The sequence below is a fragment of the Terrapene carolina genome, unplaced genomic scaffold (genome assembly GCF_002925995.2).
Source record: "Terrapene carolina triunguis isolate 2854851 unplaced genomic scaffold, T_m_triunguis-2.0 Scaffold138, whole genome shotgun sequence".
NCBI classification, from domain to species: Eukaryota; Metazoa; Chordata; order Testudines; family Emydidae; genus Terrapene; species Terrapene triunguis.
Genome location: NW_020664489.1, coordinates 457498 through 481279, shown reverse-complemented (window position 1 = coordinate 481279; position 23782 = coordinate 457498). Strand labels below are relative to the sequence as shown.

Below are 23782 nucleotides of genomic sequence, written 5' to 3'. Positions count from 1 at the left end.
CCATTTTCATGTCACCACCTTTTATGGAGGAGTCCCTAAAAACTTTATCGTTAAGAAGATTTGTTGTTCCAATGGGGATTCAATACCTTTGTTCTAACTGAAAAATGTATATCGGCCCCAAATTTATGACACTTAGGCCTGGTCTACACTAACCCCCCAAGTCGAAGTAAGGTACGCAACTTCAGCTACGTGAATAACGTAGCTGAAGTCGACATACCTTACTTCGAACTTACCGCGGTTCAGACGCGGTCCACACGCGGCAGGCAGGCTCCCCGTCGACTCCGCGGTACTCCTCTCGCCGAGCTGGAGTACTGCAGTCGACGGCGAGCACTTCCTGGTTCGACTTATCGCGTCCAGACCAGACGCGATAAGTCGAACCCAGAACTTCGATCCCCAGCCGCCGAACTAGCGGCTGGGTGTAGACCAGCCCTTAGACTAGAAGTTAATTTTCTGAAATGTTGTAAGTAAATCCATTCAGTGGTTATACACGACTCTGTTTTAAATGTATAACTGCAGTTGAATCAGAATATTTTAGAACTTCTGATTCATCTTATAATAAGTAACATTAAAGTTGAAAAGCTTCCTAGGCAAGAGACAAAAGGCGGGATGTAGGGGGTTTAGGGGTGTGGGGCAGGTTTGAAGGAAGAGGAGAGGGAAAGCCACTTTCTTAAAAAAAGCAAACTGCAAATATGGCCAACCCTTCCCCACCCCCAAACAAACATCAATTAAGAGAAATATGGCCTTAATTAAAAAAAAATCGGTGTGGGCTTATGCCAATTCTGCTTTGGTATATCTGCATTGCCTCCTGATTTACACCAATGTAAAGAGATCAGTCGGTTCTTACACTTTTCTTTGGGAACTATTTTTAATAATGCAATAAATTCATTCTTTTCTTGTTTTCTAAAATTATCTTCATAAAGCCATTGTACAATCACAATTAGATACTAAGATGAGCATCATGATGGGATTTTGTTATTCTTGGATGGTTTTGGCTCATCTCATTTGGCACTGTATCTAACAGCATACCCAAAGTATGGCACTATCCCAATGTGACACACCATCTTGTGTCATATTGCTTGGAGTGAATCAGTGTGCTCCAACACACAGTATCCTGAACTGGACTCACTTGATGCCAGGAGCCCATAAGCACAATTATGTCTCTCATGTCAGCCCAGTGCATGGTGAAGGCCTCTTCAATCTGACTTGGTATTTTATTGACATCACTGGTAGTCCCTCTTTTAGGCATATTAATAGATAAGGAAAATGCAGGGTTTTAAAAATTCTAATTTTGAAACCATTAGCATTCACATTAATTTGTTCTTTTATATCTACATTGTTTGAATTCTGTCTGGTTTCATAATTCTGTGTTCAGCTATTTCTGTGTGATAACTGCAACGGACAGAGGTCCCAACTCATAGCACACAAGGACTGCATGAATCTTATGTAATTTACAGATCATGCTCAAGTAAAATGTGAATAGTTAAAATCATTACATTAAAAAAAATACAAAAAATTTTGAATTTGTGCATAGAAAAGATGGCTTAATCATAATAAGGCTCATCAGCTACTTTTATTACATAATAATTGTAAATATAACATATCAGACAGAATACAGATATAAGATACAAAAAGAAGCAGAACAAAGAAAACATGTTTGATTTTCCTTTCTGTTCAATCTCTGTGGGACTGCAATAGTCAAAATATGAGATTGCAAGAAATTAAAACAGAAAATAAATTACATTACAATCTTGAGAAACTGCCACTTGTGTGTCTGGCATTATAGTACTGCGGATCATTTTTACATCACCTCACAAAGATGCAATTTATTCCAATCCCAGGTCATTTTTTTTTTTAAATTTGTAAACATTTTGGGGATTTATACACCTGTTTTAAAACTAATATTTAACATATAATGAAACCAAAGCCATCTCACAGCAAACAGCTCAGATGTTAAAAAAACCTGACTGCACAAAGTTAGTGTACTTTCATCTTACTGATTTTTTAAAAATAATGCAGTTCCACATTGGATCCACTGGTCTTGGTTTCCTCCACAGGGCACATCAATATTCGTCACCACACAGTCCCTCTCAGCACTAGTATAGACTGGCAGGGATATGCACTCCTCTGGAGAATACGGACCGTATGCATTCTGTCAACAAACCACCCATTAGTTATAATTTAAAAATACAGTACGTATATTAACATGACACAAGAACAATCTTGGATGACACGGTATCCAAAGAAGAATCAGAAGTTATAATGTGATAAGTGCAACCTTTGGTAGGTGTCAGAAGAATAATCTGTTGGCTAAGACTGGGAAGAGGGAACAGAAAGCAAATGTTTCAGAAAAAGTATTTTTCTCTAGACTTCTGACACAACTCAGCATTTGAATTCTCTTTACTGTGTCTGTCAGGTTTTGAAGGGTAAAATGATAACATCTGACATCATATAACACCTGAACCAGAAATCTAAAGCAGGTTGAATTAGCTCCCATGAGCACAGCTCCAACACTTTCCACTTCAAAGATTTTTAAAGTCTGCTGCCAACCAAGTTACTCTTATTTAAGCCATTATTGTCCAAAGATACATTTACATATTTTAACTGGAATCATTACAAAGAAATATTCTTGGTTTTTGACCTGCAGTGAGTAGAAAGAGACCAAGACAAAGTAGTCTTGTTTTAAAATTCCAGAATAGTCCTTTCTAAATTCTGACATATAAATCAGTCTGTGCAGGATTGATGTGCAGGGTTTTTAAGTGACTGAGTTTTTACTCGTCCTTGTACTCACTGAAGTAAATGTCTACAGCAGTTTCAGCAGGAGTATGATTGGGCCTCTGAAGTAGTACAAGAGCTGCTGCAAAAGGGAAATGGTTATGAAGGAGAATGGGGTGTCCTGGAGGATATGACTTGTCACACATCCTGAGATGCACAAACTGATGAGCAGCAGCCATTGTTTATGTATAAAAAAAATTCCATTTAGTTCTGCCCTTGGGCAGACAGACAGACATTCCCCTTCCCCATTGTTGCAGACTACTTTGAGGATTTTATGGTGTTTATTAGGGCATTGTTCAAACAATGAATACTGTTACTAGGAGGGCTCTCCAGGCCACAGGGAGCTGCTCTAACTTATCCCAGGGACTGACATGGTCCCCAGCCAGCAGCAGGACAAAGGGATCACAAAGTTTGTAAGCTCAGCCAGACCAAAGGATCTGGCCCACAGCGTAAAACCTGCCTACTGTCTCTTCCATGCTCTCTTTATAACTGACAGACAAGAGCTTAGATAGAAAGGGAATCAATCACAAGTATAAAACAAAAAAACCTTACATGCAATTTTAGCAATCCAAAACATGTAAAAATATTTAAAATGATTGAATATTAGTTAAAACAAGAAGGGGGATGCTTTCACTAGTCATATACAGGGAAATGCATTAACTCTTTACAGCAATATTCACTACAGTGGCAGGTGGTGGTGTTTGGCACCTCTGGAAAATAGACCATTTCCATTAGGTGCTTAAATAGGGATTTAGCAAGTTAACTTTAGGCACCCAGTTTTAAACAGTTTGGCTGAATTTATTTATAATCAGATATTCAGATATGCATATACTTACTTCATTACTGTGCACTATTAGCAGCAATGCTGTTACATGAGGATTACAATTATCTGCTACATTTTGTTATGGAGGAACAAGTGAGCCAGGGGCTGAGGGAGCCATGGCTCTGCCTCCTCTTGCCCCACAATGACCAGTAGATCTGGATGTAGCCTGAAAAGTGAAATATTCCCTCCCCACTCCTAGAGCAAGAGGGAGCTAGGGAGAATTGTGGCTGACGCACTGTTTCCTCTGAGGGCTCCTCCTGGGGCACTGCAACTATAAAGGACTGAGTTTAAAGGCTCATTCTAGCCCTTACTCTTCTGCAGTATTTAACCAGCCTTTAAAACATGATACAATACTTTGATAGAATTCTGGACAATAAGTGTAGTCAGAAAACCAGACTCTTCACAACACTCAAAGTCTCATTTTATATTCTCGGAGAAGTGTCAAAGATTTTTGTGAAACAAACAACAATCCCATTTGACTTCTGTCAGTAAGGAACTGGAACAAAATTGAAGGGTTCTTTTAGTGCAAATCAAACAAGCATGAGTGAGTAAAGTTTCATTACTAGAAACCATATAATATCTCAAAACAGGAAAGAAGTTAAAATGCAAACAATGACTGTTTTCAGCACTGTGTCTTAGACCTGAATGTCTAGCCATTTTTGAAGATTTTTATTGCTGTTGTAAGTCAACTTCCCTCATCTTTTCAACACCAGGGGTGAAATCTTATCTCCTATGAAGTCAGTGTGAGTTTTGCCATTACCTTCAATGAGGCTGGGAACGCATCCCACAGCTTTAAGTTCTATTAACTTTATGGGACAAACATATCACTCGTACTTTCCTCTTCTGGAGATAATATTGTTTGCCTCATGCCCTGTTTTGGTGTCATTACATGTCTGATTAACAGAGCATAATGCATGCAGAATATCTATCTGTGTTCATGGCACCTGCAATAGCTAGAAGAGAATGGTCCCCTTTAAAAATAATATTAATGCTATGTTTTGGCTCTACCAGTAACTGTACAAGGTTGATATGAATTTACCTTTCCACTTCCTGAGGCTAAATAGGTAACCTCTGTTATGTTCTCAAACACTGGCAATTCTAATTTTGAAAGCCTACTCTCAAAATAAGTTCTTTTGAACAAAGCAATGACCAAGTAGTCTGCAGATACTTTCCATTCATAGACAAGAGCTTCTTAATTTTGAGATGTCTACCCGTATATCTTGTTTCTCAGGCTTAAATTTCATAGCAATGATGGAAGAAAGGAGATATGCCTAATTAGAATAACAAAATATAGTATGCTCACACATACACAGTGGCACACAAACTGAATGTGGTGTGCACTGGGAAGATACCACAGTGATGGGTGTGTTGTAAGACTTTAAACAAACTATAATAGATTGAAGAACTGACACATGAGAATTGTATTCTTTGCATAGGTCTTTAAACCATATTTGTCTTATCTTTTCTGATAACTGCATCTGTTTCTCCATCGACTTAAATATTGCAATCTTAATAAGGCCCACTTGTGTGTATGCATTATGCTACAGTATTTAATTACATGATCACATGCTATTTTTTCCACAGGGCCCCCAATTCAGTCTGTCACAGGATGGGTAGTGCAAAGGGAATGAATCAGGATTATGCAGTTAATAAGGATGTTGTCCGTAGTATCTCAGACTCATTTGTTACAGAAGGTGGAAGGTGTGTAGTGAATGAGGCAGTGGAGTGCAGAAAGAAAAGGGATCATCTCATGGTTAAGACAGATGAATTACACCCTGAACAACTAGATTCTATTCCTGCTTCTGCCACAACATTCTTATATGATGCTGAGCAACTCATTTTAAACCTTTTTTTTTTTTTTTAACCAGTGGCCACTAATTGTGTGTTCCTTGTTTTCTGGGTGCCCAATTTCAGATACTTCAGCACAGGCTTAACTTTAACACATGGTTGAGTGCTTTGCTGAATAGGAATGGGATTACTCACAATACTGCTTAAGGTTAAGCATGTTGGGTATGTGCTTTGCTGAATCGGAGCCTCAGTGTAAAACAATTTATATTTTCCCTCGACCCAGTAACTCCTAAGTCTAGAATAACCATATTTAGCGAAAACAGCAAATTTGGAAAGTTTAGGAATCTGTTCATTTCCATTAACAAAATAAGGATTTGTAAGCATTTTTTACTTAGTGAACTGAAAACTGCTTCATTAGCCTTGTCTACATTTTTTCTTCACATTTTCAATCATCGTAGGTTCATTGATGATAGCAATGGTGGGAGATCCAGTGTAGACCAGCTGCTAGTGTTTTACCCACTGTGTTCTCAAACTAAATCTTGATGTGGCGATTAGTCTATATTAATGCTTTCACCATGGGCATCACTAGTTTGGCAGCACTGGTGGTAGCAAAGAATTGGGACATTTTAAGAAAAGTCTAGTGTAGGTGCAGTTAATATGTCTCAGCTACAGAGCCCCTAATGTCTGTTTACAGATATTCAATTAGAGGCACTGTTACTTCTGGGTCAGGAAAGGGTACAGCAATAACAATGAAATATCTAATGTGATCCTCAACACGTTTTATTACTTAGTACTGGCTAAATTTATTATCCCAAAAAGGTAACTTTGTCTGAAGAGTTCACCAGGTTGACACATACCAAAAACCACCATTTGCCACTTCCATTTGTTGTACAGGCCCTTGTTTGCAGGATGGGAGAAAAAGTGACACAAAACAATGGAAAATAATGTACAGCTAATGAATCTACTGTAATACAGAAGTGGAAAAACATCCCTCCCTACCTATATACCGTAATTCTTGCTTTTCTGTATTTATATTTCTATATATCTTCCATAGTTCTGTTAAGCTTTTTAGTTTGCTTTTTAGCTACAGCTTTTATAAGCTTGTGATTTTGTAATGCTACCCCATGCTTTGAGAAATTGCTATGTAAGACACAGTTCTTTGCAGCTTCTGATTCCAGTATTTAACAAAGATTATTACTATAATTGGAAAGTTGTACAGGTTACAATTCTTACTGTTTGGATTACTTATTTTGCTTTAATCTAATGCACTTCAATAATCACTGGAATTCATTTTTCATTAGGTATAAGAAGGGGTAAGGGTTTTATTTTTTCCCTGCCGCTCATAAGATGTTCTTTACTTTAAGTCAATTTTTACATTATATGGTGTTAAAACTCTAATGGAAAAATTCTTTTATTAAGAACTTCCAAATACTTTTGTAAGTTTTATTAAATATAGTTTTGAAAACGTATGATCCTATATTTAAAGCAGAGAAAATAAAAATAATAAAAGCTTTGATTTGAATACATTTCCTCTTTACAGCGTCTTTCTCTTCATTTGTTTGTTACTATTTAAAAAATATTGGCCAAAATGTAAATAAATCTGCCATGTTATACATGACTGTTTGTTCTATTAAAACTGGGAGTTGATCATTTTTTAAAAGAAGAAACAAACAGATCAGGAACATCATACTGGAAAGCTATTACACAGAAGAAAGGAAACTATAAAAGTTTAGGTCCTTTAATAATTTAGTACCTGTGGAATCCAGCCCATGTAACAAGGGAGAACTGATGACACACTGGGAGAGTCATGCTGGTTTTCTGAAAGTCGATGTCCATCAAAACTGCAACCTTCCAGTTGCAGGCCACTTATCTGTAATGGAAACACACAAAATATTCAGATATATATTAGAGCTTAAAATGTCAATAATGATTATACTGTGCCTTAACAAAGGCATGGATAGTCCTCTGTATTGTGACCAAGTTCTAAATAAAAGGAAACTAATTATCATAGCATTGCATGGGAGAAACAGAAATAGGATTTTAAAAGATCTAGACTATTCTTCAGAGTGAACTTCCTCTGGTTTGGTTTAACATTCTTTGAAAATGCTAGAGAACAATACCTGTAAATGTCATCATTTATGAAACTGCAGGTGCCCTGGCATTAGATTAATATACATATAGTGGCAACAGCCAAGTAAACATTTATTAACAATGTCATAAAACAAAATTACAAAAAATAAAACTACACAACAACAAAAAATACAATAATAACTGAAAAGGGAAGGCTTCTTGCTTGGAAGTTTGACCTAAGCTTTCAACGAATAGAATAAGCTCCTGTACGTTTTCTACAGAAGGAAACAAGATAATTTTCTACTTATACTCCATTCAGAAAGAATATGGGGGTGGGGAGAAAGGGGGATGAAAAAAATAAATGTTAAGCAATATGAAATAAGATTTTAGGTTAAAGTGCTATTGAGTAAAACAAATTTAACGGGTTGAATGCATAAGTAACTGTCTCCATATTGTTCTACTTGTAACATATTTTAAATGAATGATTTTAACAAACAATGATCAAATCAGCACTTTCAGCTTCTGAACTAAGAAAAAGTATTTTTCCTGCTTTAAACGGAATTTAAGCTCTGCATGGATTAATGACAAAGGAGACCCAGTGTGTGTGTAACAGCAGTTCTTCTAAAAACATTCCCTTTGAAGATCTACAGTCTTGGAGTCGGGTACTTTCCTTTACTGCAACACATGGGCAACTACAAGTCAACGTGAAAAAACAAAATTAATGATATTGCAGAAAACTCTCCCCCTCAAACAATGAAGTTAACCAAAACAGAGTAAAATTGTATTACAGAGACATGGAGATTGATTCTAAATTACACATACCCTGGGCCTCATAAAAATCCATTGTGGGATTCAGACTGGCTGTATTACCACGACAAGAAAAAGCTCTGCAGGCCTCTATGCCGTAAAGAAGCTACGCCACTAAGTAGCTACAACTACACCAATACAACTACTGCTAATTCAACGGTATAATTAAGTCATTTTATTGTGTAAGAATGAAGTTTGGAGCTCATCTTAACAAGTTATTACAGTGACTGGGATAAAACCACAATAAAAACTCAGCACCTGCAGTTCTGCAAACAAATGCTCCATGAATACAAAAACTCCAGCAACAACAGCTTCAGAACAGAACTAGGCCAATTGCCCCTGCTAATCAACATGCAGAAAAAATATTCAACTCCTCGGGCCCTCTCAACCAAGGCATCAAATATTCTTTCTTGTGTGGCTGTTTGTTTGTTAAATGTGTGATTTTGGTAGGTTTACTGAAAGACGGTAGACTAATTTGAGGAAGTGGATTTTAGGTTTTATTCTGAAGGTGCTCAAGTTCATGGTCATGCTGGAACACCCATGGAAGCGAGTTCCACAGCAGTGAACTAGCTGCTGAGAAAGCTCTATCTACCGCACTCAAGTTTCACTCTTGAACTTGACAGTTCCTTTGCGTTCATAGTCATGTAAAATAATAAAATGTGTCCCTCTGGGAATTTGGACCAATCCCAGGAAGTACTTTGAGGATGAACACCAAAACCTTGAATTTGACTAAATCTTCAGTGGGAAGCCATTGAAGAAAGCAGCCCATTGGGAGTAATGCACTTTCAGAGGTCAGTATTGTTAAACAAATAGTCTGTGATGTTCTGAACTGAGACTCCAGTACACCACACAAAAGTAGTGCAGAGGAGTTGCAGTTAGTACACCAGCTCATGGACTGGAATAGCAGTCAGAGGAGGGGTTCACTGTACCTCTGCAATCTGGATTTAGGCCAACGGGAGGAGGATACTGTGGATTTTACCTCCATAATCTACTGGCATTTCACTCACACAAAGCATGAGTTACTTGTGTTCTTCACAAGTGGAGCAGATTTCACCATAAATGAATAGCACCTTGCAATCGTTTGCATTTTATTACTTTCTGGCAAATTTGCTCTTGCATATTAGGGTTCATGTTATTTTAAATGAATTTATGGGAAGTGAGCTAATATTAAGGTTCAAAGACACTCTGTCTCCATAAGACCATGTTCTCCACAATAAACATTTCCTGTCTATTAAGTGCCATCATTTCCCACAGGACAATACAGATCTTAGCAGCCTACAGGAAACCAAATTTCACTTCCTCCACAGGCTGCATGATTCTTGGTGCTTGATAGAGGCAAACTGTGTAAAAAGTGCTTCCTATGAACTCTTTTAATGATATCTATATAAACATCTGGAAACTTAGCTTCAATATGTGTTCGATAGCTTCTCTTGAGTGGCTGTATATAACATTCTTGCAATAATATTTTGTTTTACAGAATTTACATTCAGCTTTACCGGAGTTCATAGCATTTAATGTCAAAAAGTCCTTTACTGTGCTTCTTCTGTTCTTGTCATGCATTTGGTTCCAAAATGATTGAAAATGGAGGACTTATGTCAAAAGGGATAAGACCAGCTGATTTCAGATGTTGACAGACCAATCAGTGCAAATAGCAAATAGGGCAGGTATAAGTGCATAGCAATGGTGATTGTCAGGGGAGAGCCAGACATTTTCAGAATCTCTGTCCAAGCAATTCTAAGTGCCATTAAAGAAGGTGCCATTATATACAAATTGATTCTGAATCAGGTATTCTTCACATCCCCACTAGGAAGGAACTGCTACTAATCAATGCCTTTTTGCCATCTGACAAATTAATCATCCATTTCAGAGTTGGTAAAATTTATTTCTCCTCCTCTGTCACTTCCACCTGATAAATCCTCATCTTATTCAAAAATTCTTGTGAATGCTCTTGAACTTTGCACTATGAAATCTAATCCCATTTCTATTATCCAGTTTTCAAGGTTATCCAAATCTTGTCGCATGATTTTTCAGTCCTCCTCAGTATTGGCAATACCTCCCAGCTCTGTGCCATCTGCAAATTTTATTAGCACACTCCCAATTTTTGTCTTAAGGTCATTAATGAAAATGTTAAAAAGACTGATCCCAAGTGTGATCCTTGAGGAATGTCACTAGTAACCTCCTACAGCCTGACAAATCACCTTTCAGCATGATTTATTGTAGTCACCCCTTTAACCAGTTCCTTACCCACCTTTTTTGATTCTCATATTAATCCTCATCTTCTCCAGTTTAACTAATAATTTCCCATGTGGGACTGTATCAACTGCTTTACTGAAATCCAGGTAGATTAGATATACCGTATTTCCTTTGTCTAGCAAATTAGTAGGGCTGTCAATTAATCGCAGTTAATTCAAGCAATTAACTCAAAACAAATGAACAATTAAAAAAATAAAACGCAATTAATCACAGTTTTAATCGCACTGTTAAACAATAATAGAATACCAATTTAAATGTATTATGAATATTTTTGGAGGTTTTTCTATATTTTCAAATATATTGATTTCAATTACAACACCAAATACAAAGTGTACAGAGCTCCCTTATATTATTTTTTATTACAAATATTTACACTAGAAAAAAGATCAACAAAAGAAATAGTATTTTTCAATTCACCTCATAAAAGTACCGTAGCGCATTCACTTTATCGTGAGAGTGTAAAAGACGGTTACTCACCGTTGTAACTGTTGTTCTTCGAGATGTGTTGCTCATATCCATTCCAGTTAGGTGTGTGCGCGCCGCGTGCACGATCGTCGGAAGATTTTTACCCTAGCAACACCCGGTGGGTCGGCTGTGGAGCCCCCTGGAGTGGCGCCGTTATGGCGCTGGATATATACCCCAGCCGACCCAGCGCCCCCTCAGTTCCTTCTTGCCGGCTACTCCGACAGTGGGGAAGGGGGGCGGGTTTGGAATGGATATGAGCAACACATCTCGAAGAACAACAGTTACAACGGTGAGTAACCGTCTTTTCTTCTTCGAGTGCTTGCTCATATCCATTCCAGTTAGGTGACTCCCAAGCCCCACCTAGGTGGCGGGGTCGGAGTGAGACATTGCTGTGTGCAGAACCGCTGACCCGAAAGCAGCATCGTCTCTGGATTGTTGCACCAGCGCATAGTGAGTAGCGAATGTGTGGACCGATGACCACACTGCAGCTCTACAAATGTCTTGGATCGGGACTTGAGCCAGGAAGGCAGTCGAGGAGGCCTGGGCCCTCGTGGAATGAGCGGTGAGGCGTGGCGTCGGTACACCGGCCAGGTCGTAGCAAGCACGAATGCAGGATGTGATCCAGGAGGACAGGCACTGTGAAGAGACCGGTGAGCCCTTCATCCGGTCGGCTACCGCAATGAAGAGTTGCGTCGTCTTCCTAAATGGCTTTGTACGGTCAATATAGAAAGCCAGGGCCCTGCGAACGTCCAAAGAATGTAAACGCTGGTCCTGACGAGTAGCGTGCGGTTTCGGATGGAAGACCGGGAGGAATATATCCTGGTTCACGTGGAAAGGCGACACCACCTTTGGAAGAAAGGCAGGATGGGGGCGAAGCTGCACCTTGTCCTTATGGAACACCGTGTATGGGGGCTCGGATGTCAGCGCCCTGAGTTCCGAGACGCGCCGTGCTGAGGTGATGGCTACTAGGAAGGCTGTCTTCCAAGATAAGTACAGGAGCGAGCAGGTAGCCAATGGTTCAAACGGAGGCCCTGTGAGCCTGGAGAGGACGAGGTTGAGGTCCCACGTTGGAACCGGCTGTCGTTGCTGTGGGTACAGCCGGTCTAAGCCCTTGAGGAATCTAACGACCATCGGGTTAGAGAAGACCGAGGACGTGAGTTCTCCTGGGTGGAAAGCGGAAATAGCGGCGAGGTGAACCTTGATTGAGGATGTCGCCAAGCCTTGCTGTCTTAGGGACAGGAGGTATTCCAGTATCGAAGGAATGGGAGCCTGCGAGGGAGACGTAGCTCGTTGCTCACACCAACAGGAGAATCTCTTCCACTTGGCTAAATAAGTGGTCCGCGTAGAGGGCTTTCTACTTCCCAGCAGGACCTGTTGGACGGCCTGGGAGCATTGCCGCTCTGAGCGACTCAACCATGAAGCATCCACGCCGTGAGGTGGAGCGACTGCAGGTCGGGGTGACACAGCCGGCCGTGGTCCTGAGAGATGAGATCCGGACTCAAGGGGAGCGTGATGGGCCTCTGTACTGACAGCTCCAGCAGTGTGGTGTACCAGTGCTGTCTCGGCCAAGCGGGAGCGACTAGAATTACCCGTGCATGGTCCCTGCGGATCTTGAGCAGCACCCTGTGGACCAGCGGGAATGGGGGAAAAGCGTAGAACAGATGGTCTTTCCATGCCATGAGGAAGGCGTCTGACCGAGAGCCCGGGGCTCGCCCGTGTAGGGAGCAGAACGCCTGGCACTTCCTGTTGGCCCGAGATGCGAACAGGTCGATCTGGGGAAACCCCCACCTCTGGAAGACGGAATATATGATGTCCGGGCGAATCGACCACTCGTGCGTCTGGAAGGACCTGCTGAGACGGTCCGCCAGCGTATTCTGGACTCCAGGCAGGAATGACGCCGTGAGATGTATCGAGTGGGCGATGCAGAAGTCCCACAGGCGAATGGCCTCTTGGCATAGGGGAGATGAGCGGGCTCCGCCCTGCTTGTTGATATAAAACATGGCCGTGGTGTTGTCGGTGAGAATCAGCACGCAACGGCCCTGCAGGAAGTTGAGAAAAGCCTGACAAGCCAGGCGCACTGCCATCAGCTCTCGGACGTTGATGTGCAGGGCTAGTTGGGACGCCGACCACAGGCCTTGGGTATGGTGCTCCCCCAGGTGAGCGCCCCATCCTAGAGATGAAGCGTCCGTAACTAGGTGGAGGGAGGGCTGTGGGGCGTGAAAGGGCACTCCTGCACAGACCGCCGTGCGATCCGTCCACCAGGTGAGGGAGGCCAAGACCGAGGCCGGAACCGTGACCACTATGCTCAGGTCGTCTCGATGAGGACGGTAAACCGATGACACCCAAGTCTGCAATGGGCGAAGTCGCAGCCTGGCGTGCCTGGTTACGTAGGTGCACGAGGCCATGTGGCCCAAGAGGGCAAGGCATGTCCTTATGGTGGTAGTTGGAAAGGCCCTGAGTCCTTGAATGACGCTTGAAATGGTATGAAAGCGGCTGTCTGGCAGGATGGCTCGGGCATGTCTGGAGTCCAGGATTGCTCCAATGAACTCTATCCTCTGAGTTGGTACTAGAGTGGACTTCTCTCTGTTGAGTAGAATGCCCAGCTCGTGGAAAGTGCGTGTCACTATGTGGACATGGGCCTGCACTTGGTCTCTGGTGCGGCCGCGTACCAGCCAGTCGTCCAAGTACGGGAACAGCTGTATCCCTTGTCGACGAAGGAAGGCCGCGACGACTGCCAGACACTTTGTGAACACCCTGGGAGCCGAGGACAAGCCGAAGGGAAGGACTGCAAATTGGTAGTGCACCCTGTTTACTACAAATCGCAGGAAGCGTCTGTGGGGCGGATAAATCGCTATATGGAAATAAGCGTCCTTCATGTCGAGGGCGGCGAACCAGTCTCCAGGATCCAGTGAAGGGATGATGGTCCCCAATGACACCATGCGGAACTTCAACTTTACTATGAATTTGTTGAGTCCGCGCAAGTCTAAGATGGGCCTTAGACCCCCTTTTGACTTGGGTATCAGGAAGTAGCGGGAGTAAAACCCACTGCCCCATAGCTCCGATGGAACCTCCTCTATGGCCCCCATAGCGAGGAGCCCAAGAACCTCCTGTGTAAGGAGTTGCTCGTGAGAGGGGTCCCTGAAGAGGGACGGGGAGGGGCAGTGGGAGGGGGGGGGCGAGGAAAACTGGAGGGCGTATCCCCTTTCCACCGTGCGAAGGACCCAACGGTCCGAGGTTATACGGGACCAAGCACGGTGGAAGCGGGAGAGGCGGTCCCGGAAAGGGGGAGTCGGATCCTGGGTACCGGTCGTGGTGCCGTCCTCGACCGCACCTTCAAAAGGCTTGTCTAGGCCCTGAAGGTGGCCTAGACTGGCCCTGGTTCTGACCGGGTTGAGGGCCGGTCGACCTTCGCCTACCACCTCGACCCTGCCTCCTAGCAAAGTCCTGTCTTGGACGAGGCGGGGGAGGGTAGAACCGCTGAGGCTGGGGCCTGAAGGGTCTGCGCTGAGGCCCTGGGACATGCATCCCCAGGGAGCGCATCATTGTCCGAGAGTCTTTAAGATTTTGGAGCCTAGAGTCTGTTTTCTCCGAAAAGAGGCCCTGGCCCTCAAACGGTAGGTCCTGCAGGGTCTGCTGCAGTTCAGGTGGCAAGCCTGACACCTGGACCCAGGAGATTCGGCGCATTGCTATCCCCGACGCCAGGGTCCTAGCGGCCGAGTCCGCTATATCAAGGGACGCCTGTAGGGAGGTGCATGCCACCCGCTTGCCCTCCTCTACCAAGGCCCCGAACTCTTCCCTCGAGTCCTGGGGAACCAGCTCTCTAAATTTCCCCATCGAGGACCACATATTAAAGCCGTAGCGGCTCAGGAGCGCCTGCTGGTTCGCTGCCCGCAGTTGCAGCCCGCCAGCCGAATAGACCTTGCGTCCGAACAAATCGAAGCGCTTAGCGTCCTTCGATTTGGGCGCAGCAGCCTGCTGGCCATGTCGCTCCCGTGCATTGACTGATGAAACCACCAGTGAGCACGGTTGGGGGTGAGTGTACAAATACTCATGTTCCCTGGAAGGCACAAAGTACTTCCTCTCAACCCCTCTGGCCGTGGGCGGAATAGAGGCCGGGGTCTGCCAGATAGTGGTGGCGTTGGCCTGGATGGTGCGGATCAGCGGTAATGCCACCCTGGATGGAGCATCCGCTGAAATGATCTGCACGATGGGATCATGGACCTCCGCAATCTCCTCCACCTGGAGGTCCATATTGCGAGCCATGCGACGCAGCAGGTCCTGGTGGGCCCGAAGGTCTATAGGAGGCGGCCCAATGGCGGATGTGCCCGCTACGGCCTCATCAGGCGAGGACGAGGAGGATGCCCCCGGTGGCAAGGGGTCCAATGGTTGGTCCTGCTCCAGGTGTTCCTGGAGTTGGGCATCGCCTGCCCCCTGGTCCAGGGCCTCTGCTGGTGCGGGCACTGGAGCCTCCACGTCCCTTGGAGGAGGGCGGGAGATGGTGGACTCTGGGGCCCTAGGCTCCGAACGGCCAGAGCGGGAGGCCGATAGCGGAGCTCCTTGTGCCTGGTGGTAGGCCCAAGGAGTCCAGAAGGACCAATGCGCAGGTCCTTGCATAGGGTCGTCGGTCTCCTGCAGGTGGCCGGCCTCCACTGCCTCAGATGACCGCGACGCCGATCTCGACGGCCACGGCGGTGCCGAACCCGATGCCGTCGGCACCGGATGGTACGGTGCCGATCGGTGCCGGCCGTAAGGCGATCTGTCCCTGTGCGGTGCCGGAGAACGGTGCCGGGACCTGGATCGGTGCCGATAGTCCCTCCGGTGCCGGGATCCCGATCTGGAACGGGACGACGATCTGGAGGAGGCGTGGTACCGGGAGCGGCCTCTCGAGCCCGAGTGGCGCTCATACCGGTGCCGGGAGCTGCGTCTCGAGCCCGATCGGTGCCGGTCGTCGCGACGGTGCCGGGATGTTGAACGGCGCCGCGAAAAAGATCTGGGCCGCGAGTACGACCGGTGCCGAGGTGATATTCGGCGCCAGGACTCCGAGCGGCGTCGGGACCTGCTCCGGGATCTGGAGCGGTGTCGAGAGACCCGTGCTGGCGACGGTGGGCGCACCAGGGCAGGCTTGCCTCTGGACTGCAACACGCGTGGAGCAACCGGTGCCGGGAGTTGTGACGGCGCAGGCTCCGTGAGGGCGATCAGGTCTCTCGCCGTAGCAAAGGTCTCCGGGGTGGAAGGGAGACAAGGTTCCACCACCAGCCTTGGTGGTGAAACAGTCCGCACCGGACTCAACGGCCTCGGTGCCGGAGTCGACGGTGTGGCCGCCTGCCTTTGGCGGTCCAACTGCGGACGCGGCTCTACCCCCGGCACCGGGGGAGCCGGTATCTTCGCGGCAGCAACGTCCCGCGCCTTGCCGGCCTTCTTATGGCCCGGAGAAAGGGATCGGCGTCGAGGTTCTTTAGGCGGGCGCGGTGCCGACGTCGGTCGGTGCCGAGCAGTCTTTTCCGCCGCACCGGTCGGGCCCGCCGGGGCGCTGCGCACCGAAGCGCTCGGTGCCGGGACAGGGCGCGCCGAGGGAGGATCCGGACTCAGAGCCGCCTCCATCAGGAGCTGTCGGAGCCTAAAGTCCCGCTCCTTTCTTGTCCTCGGCTTGAAGGCCTTGCAGATAGGGCACTTATCTGCTGGATGAGCCTCCCCAAGGCACTTCAAGCAGGAACTATGCGGGTCGCTGGTTGGCATATGCTTCCCGCAGGACGCGCAGGGCTTAAAGCCAGGAGCCTTGGGCATGGGCCCGGCTGTGCGCCGGGGGGAAAAGGGGAAAAACACCCCCTAAACCCCCGATAACAATATACAACTATATATATACACTATACAACTAACTAACTAACTAACTTGAATAACTATCTATATAACTAACTATAACAACAACAATGAGAAGCTAGGGAGTGTGGAGATCAGCTAAGCCGCGCTCCACAGTTCCAACGACCGTCAGGGGCGGTAAGAAGGAACTGAGGGGGCGCTGGGTCGGCTGGGGTATATATCCAGCGCCATAACGGCGCCACTCCAGGGGGCTCCACAGCCGACCCACCGGGTGTTGCTAGGGTAAAAATCTTCCGACGATCGTGCACGCGGCGCGCACACACCTAACTGGAATGGATATGAGCAAGCACTCGAAGAAGAACTTACAAATGTAGATTTTTTTTTGTTACATAACTGCATTCAAAAACAAAACAATGTAAAACTTTAGAGCCTAAAAGTCCCTGGCCCAATGGCAGCATTATCTCCCGTAAATGTAAACAAACTTGTTTGTCTTAACGTTTGGCTGGACAAGCAGTAGGACTGAGTGGGCTTGCAGGCTCTAAAGTTTTACATTGTTTTACTTTTGAGTGCAGTTTTGTAACAAAAAAAATCTACATTTGTAAGTTGCACTTTTATGATAAAAAGATTGCACTACAGTACTTGTATCAGGTAAATTGAAAAATACTGTTTCTTTTGTTGAACTTTTTTACAGTGCAAATGTTTTTAATAAAAAATAATAATATAAAGTAAGCACTGTACACTTTGCATTCTGTGTTGTAATTGAAATACACATATTTGAAAATGTAGAAAAAATCCAAAAATATTTAAATAAATGGTATTCTATTATTTAACAGTGTGATTAAAATTGTGATTAATCGCGATTATATTTTTTAATCTCGCGATTAATCGCAGGTTTTTTTTTTAAATCGTTTGGCAGCCCTAAAAATGACTGCACCTCGCCTGAAGCGGGGGGAATGTTCTCCGGGCTTGCCGAAGAAAGGCTTTATGGAGGTGGCAGGGGAGGTGGTTAGAACCTGCTGCAAAATGTGAGTGGTGGTGAGCTTTGTGGCGCTGACTCATCCCCTGGGAATGTGAGGGCGGAAGGCTTTAAAGGTGCAAGCCCTGGTCATTGAAAGCCCTTTCTCCATGCAGCAGGCAAGGCAGCACCCACACTCCTTCCCTTCGAGATGTTAATATCCGGTTGGGTTAGGACCTGCTGTGGGCATTGCTATAGTCACTCCTTTTTAAGGGGGCTGGGAAGGAATTTTTACCTCACCACCATGGAGTGAGGTTTTTTTGCCTTCCCCATAGTGGCTGTCAGAGAGGACCTTTTCTGGTGAGGAGAAAAGGTGGAAGGCTATATGTCGCAACTTATTTTGTAAGTGAGGGGCGGATGTCTAGTACAGATACTCCAGAGGGAAGGCATTCAGTGGCTAGATAAATGGCCTGATAAAGGACTTGAAACGAGGTGCTGGATAAAGGAACGGAACGGGGGTGGAGGGCTGGGGACTCCTATGATTGGTACGGCAGGGAGCCAACCCCCCCTTTCGTATAGCCCATCTTAACCCTTCAGGAGGTGGGGAGGATGGTAAGGTGAAAGCCATGGATTGGTTGGGGGACCTGGATGGAAAATGAAGGGGGTGCTGGTGGAAACCCCAGGTAGTTATTTGAATAAACATGGATTTGCCTGCCTTGTACACTTTATCTGCCGAGTAGTCCCAGATATCTATACAATAAAGTTGTGGCCTGATTAAATTCATATCAAGTGTCTCCTGTCCTTTCAGCATCCCTTTTCCCATTCTTTGTAGGCTCTCTCTTAATAACCTATTTGAGATGCTTGTTCATCCAGTGTGGTCTGCGACCCTTCCTTATGAGTTTTTGCCTTTGTTTGGGATACAGGCTCCAGATAGTTTCTGCAACTTTGACTTAAAATAATCCTAAAACTCCTTCACATTCAGATACTTGAGTTCTTCAGTCCAGTTAACTTCCTTAACAAATTCCCTTAATTTTTTAAAATTTGCCCTTTTGAAATCAAGGACCCTAATTGCAGACCTATTTTGGTTTATCCTTCTATTTATCTTTAACTGAATTAACTCATGATCACTCAAACCAATATTGTCCTCTACAACCAGTTCTTCTGTGGGGTCCTCACTACTTACCAATACTACAATCTAAAATGGAATCATCTCTTGTTAGTTCAGTGACTATATGGTGAAGAAATCTGTCATCTATCACATCCAGAAATATCAGGGCCCTACCATTATTAGTAGCATTTGTCCTCAAATCTGTGTCTGAGAAAATAAAATCTCCCATAATCACATAATTCTCAGTAGCACTTATTTCATTCAAATATTAAAGAGGTCTCTATCTATATCCAAATCAGATCCTGTGGAATCTGTAGCAGACCCCAAGCACTATCCCTGTGGAGATCTGTTACCATTCTTTCCCAAAGTTATTTTGACCCAAACAGATGCATTCCACCACTTCTTATTTCTTTACATTCTATCTCACCGTTAATATGCAATGCTACTTTACCACCTTTGCCTTTATTTCCTGAACAGCATATACACTTCAATACCTGGCCACCAGTCATGACTACAATTGCACCATATTTCCATTATCGCTATAATATCTCTTTTTTCCCCTTGCACCAGTATTCTAGTTCCTCCATTTTGTTACTCAGTCATTGGTGTACAGTACCAAAATCTTAGTTGTTTCTGCTTAGCATCATCCAATTTCCTTGCCAGATTAGGTATATTCATTTTATTGCTAGTATTGCCTCCTGACTGTTACTGTTATTGGTGTTTGTACTATCTTTACTCTTGTTGTCCATTCTCCTATTCTCTGTTGTTCCTTTCTCCATTGCTGTATCCTCTTTCACTTGATTTTCCTCCAGCTGAATATTAAAATCAGTGGTGGAAAATATATGAACATCTCCCAACCATCTGCCCTACATTCCTAATTTAAAGCTCTTTTGATCAGTTGTGCCAGCTTCCATTCCAGAAATCTATTACCCTCCCTACTCAGGTGCAATCTATCCCAGAAGTGTCCTCTGTCTGTGAATGCCTACTAGTAGTCCAGCATCCCAAATCTCCCCTTATAGAACCATTGCCTGAGCCATCTGTTGATCATCATAGTATTGTCTTGCTTTCATTCTCCCTGTCTAGGGACATGTAGAATCCCACTGAAGATCACCTGAGCTTCCATTTCTTTAAGCATCTTCCCCAGCCTGGCATAGTCTTTCTTGATGCATCCCAGTGAGAATCTAGCAGTGTCATTTTTTTCCCATGTGAAGGAAAATCAGTGAATTCTTTCCTGCTCCCATCAGGATCCTCTTCAGCCTGAGGTCCACATCCCATATCTTAGCTCCTGGTAGACAACACACCTTTCTGTTCTCTTGATCAGCTCTGATGACAGGCCTATTTGTTCTTATTAAGGAGCCCCAATTACACAAATCAGCCTGCTTCTGGTGTTGGTGTGATTCTCAGGTCTTTCCATTTCCATTGTTTTATTCATCTAATCTTACCTACGTATGATCTTATCTACCTATCATCCATCCATCCATCCACTTTACATAGAATTTCAAAATAAAAACAACAGCATTTTGAAATAAAAGTAACAGTATCCTTCTTTCTGTTTTCTCAATTGTAGAAAAATGAACTTGGTTAGATTATAGGGTCTTTGCGTCTGTGTTAGTGTGTGTATAAAGAATTTATGAAGGAGAAAGCTAAGTACAAGAAAGAATTTTGAAAGTAAGGTCTGCGATTCTTCTTATCTCTAAAGACAGAGAGAGTGCCATAATCTTCCATAATCTTGAACTAACTCTTGTGAGAGTTCTGTCTCCCACGCTCATAAGCCTCTCCCTCTTGGTTAGAAGTTTCACTGTTCCAAAGGAATGTAGCCTTGGGAACAGCAATCTCTCAGATAGTTCGGGTCAATTCCATGGGAAATACTGCGTTTCAGGACAGACACCTGGAACCTGAATTATAGAAATTAAAAGGCACAACAGTAGTCTTTCCAAGGCAAGGTTGAGCACACTGGTGGAATGATTTCAGGTGGCCTGTATTGCTGCTGCCCTGCTTTACATGTTTTATGCGTTAATACAGGATTTTGCTGCCCAAGGCTGTCAGTTCAGCTTCTTTCTATGAACACTAAATTCACAAGCACCTTCTTTAGAGAGAAGTTTCTAATTGTTATTTTAACATACAAGACAAAATTTTCAAAGGAGCCTCTGAAAATTTTGCACATGAAAATGCCCGTTTTTGAGTTTGTGCGATTTCTATACATGAAAACAGATGTCCACATTTGGTGGCATAATTAAGGAGACTCAATGTCAGTTTAGCCCAAAGTTTACAGAACTTGTCCAACTTGTCACTTGAATATTAGATTTGCATGACCTCCTCTCAGCTACTATAATTCTGCACACAATGATGAAGAAGAAGATTCTGAGTCTCACTTATTACAGCTATAGTCTGGTATAAAGTATTTAATCTTTAATTATGCGATATAGTATGTATTCTGGATCCTATACATCATCATATTTTATATATAGTGTTTAATACACAATATATGAGATTCCTTTACAAAAGAATGTCTTAGATACTGATTGTGTACAGACTGTGCTGGTAATGTACTGTGATTAGAGTTTGGATTTTGAAGAGGACTTAGAGTTAGCTGCCCATTAAAAATCAATGAGATTGAGTCATATCATAGATACTGAAAAGTCAATGGGGTTTGGAGACCTAACGCCTTTAAAAATCCCAGTTCAGAAGTTCAGCAATTCCTTACACACAGTCTTGGTCATTAGAGCCTGTTTTACTAAAAAAGGAAATGTTCACCATGATGCTAAAGTTAGTTATTTTTATGTCCCTTTACATGTCTTGTTAAATGCCACAAGGTCTGTAAGTATTGTCTGGACAACTGTTAGAGATTATCAGACAGGATTATAGTTTAAATTCTTGTGTGAACGACCGTGAAGAGAACAGAGGAAGAACAGTTCTAAGATGATAATTATAACTAAAAAAAAAAAAAAAAAAAAGACACCCCAAAACTAAAACCAAAAACCAAAATTGTCCCCATCCTCTCCTTTACCTCTGAAGAATATTAATAAAAATATTCTACTGTACTAATATTTTTGTACCTGTAAATTACTGAAGATCCTTTGTATTTCAGGTACAGTACTTCATCTGGCAGTGATCTTTGTTGGAAAGGTCCCTCGATTCAGTGAAACACCTGGCTTTTGATTGCCACAATAAGACATTCCAGCAACACTTTTGTAATACCCATATTGTGATTCTAACCACTATTCTTCTGTTATGTATAATTCAGAAATTCTGATGGAAATCTGAGTGGGCACAGTACCTTAACTTGGAGTTTTGCTTCTTGTATTTGACCTTTCCAGGATGCTACAAATTTAAGGTTGTCCACCGAACAGCTCATTACCCTAAAAGATAAACAAATATACCCTAAATACCACACACATGTAATAGGAAATTCAAATATAAAAACAGGAATAAGTTGTTCACACTGTTTATTGCATCACATAATAAAGATTAAAAGAAAAACACATGTAGAATTTTACAACAAAGTAAAGGATTTTTTTAGCATCGAATTAACAAAGTAGCTATTTTACCCCAGTGTAAATAATAAGAAAATAAGATGATTAAGGACACTATTTTGAAGCATAAGATGTGAAGTGTGCTTATCGACAATGAAAGCACAGTAATAGAAACTGAATATAAAGGGGAAAGGGAAATAATGGAACTGTGAAATGTGTAAATAGGCTGCTTCATGTCACCTACCTTGCAGTTTCCTGGCGTAAGGCATTAAGAAATGTATCTGGATGGAAGAGCTCTGAGAGGTCAAGGATGTCTGAGAGCAGTGTCTTTTTTTCTGCTTTATCCACCCAGTTCTAAAAAAAAAAAAAAAAAAAAATGTATTGCCCATTAATTGGGAGAACAGTAATCTATTGCTTTATCTTCTAGCACTTTGAGTTGGTGCCAATTTGACAGCTGTCTTTAATGCTAAATGTGTTCGTATAAATGATTAATGGTAAATGTGTTAGTATAAATGTACTATAATCTTAAAGAGGAACATTGATTCCTACTATTTGGTACTGGCAACCAGAAAATAAACAAAACTAAGCAGCATTTAACATTTTGAAGACAGTAGTTTATTTTGTATGTCTATGAAGTGACTCGCCAATATGAATAAACTTAAAAAACCCTCCAACCTTTGTACAATGCAGCCCACTTGTAGAACTCAGCTCTTTGCATACCAACACTGTTTTTTTAGGGTGTTCTCTAGCATTCCTATTTCACCTTTGGTAACCATAATTTCTAATTAAAATTATTTCCAAATGGGGATGTGTCCCACAAAACTGTCATCACCATTACTGTTATTAGTTTATTTAGGTTAGATAGATTACTGAATTTCTTTCAATTTATGACCATTGATTTTCTTTTGTGAAAATCACCTTTTAAATTCAGAAAGTTTGATTTTCATGCTGCAGTGTGAAAGAAGTATTTTAAAGTATATTCCAGTAATTTCCCTTCAAAATATCTGGTACAATTATATGAAGAGTATGTAATTTTGATAGGAATTAGATTACATCTATATTATAAAACAGAGTTACAGGAGATGGTGCTGGAAAAGATCTCCTTGGTCCTCCAATCCATCCCCTATCCAGAGTGCATGGTTTCCCTTTACTCTGAATCTCTTAATTTCGTAACTAATCTACTCTTGAATACCTCTAGTTATTAAAAATGATAGTTTCCTCAATGCTACATTCAGCACTTTCTTCAAGGATTCTTGAACTACTGAATGACACAATTGCACAATTATTTTGGTCATAAATCCTTGCAAGGCCCCTTTGTTTCTATGATACTTTCTATTGCAGCGTTTGAGGCTTATAAAGGTGTTTCTGAAGTGGTGTTTCGCTGAGACATGATTGGTCATGATTTCTCCTTTATCTTGATTAGTAAATGATTGCTCTGAGAACAAAATTTA

At 43.1% G+C, this 23782-nt stretch overlaps 1 protein-coding gene across 1 annotated transcript in view; it reads right to left on the bottom strand.

Annotated features, from left to right (window-relative positions):
• Positions 1 to 1562: 1562 nt before the first annotated feature.
• The window catches only part of DYNC2H1 (dynein cytoplasmic 2 heavy chain 1), a 367402-nt gene continuing 345182 nt past the window's right edge, over positions 1563 to 23782 (bottom strand). The window contains exons 86-89 of the mRNA XM_029911951.1: positions 22576 to 22685; positions 22136 to 22217; positions 7137 to 7253; positions 1563 to 2149 (exon numbers count right to left, since the gene is read on the bottom strand). Of these exons, the coding sequence (XP_029767811.1) occupies positions 1991 to 2149; positions 7137 to 7253; positions 22136 to 22217; positions 22576 to 22685 (468 nt within the window). The 3' untranslated portion in view covers positions 1563 to 1990. The remainder of the gene's footprint in view (positions 2150 to 7136; positions 7254 to 22135; positions 22218 to 22575; positions 22686 to 23782) is intronic.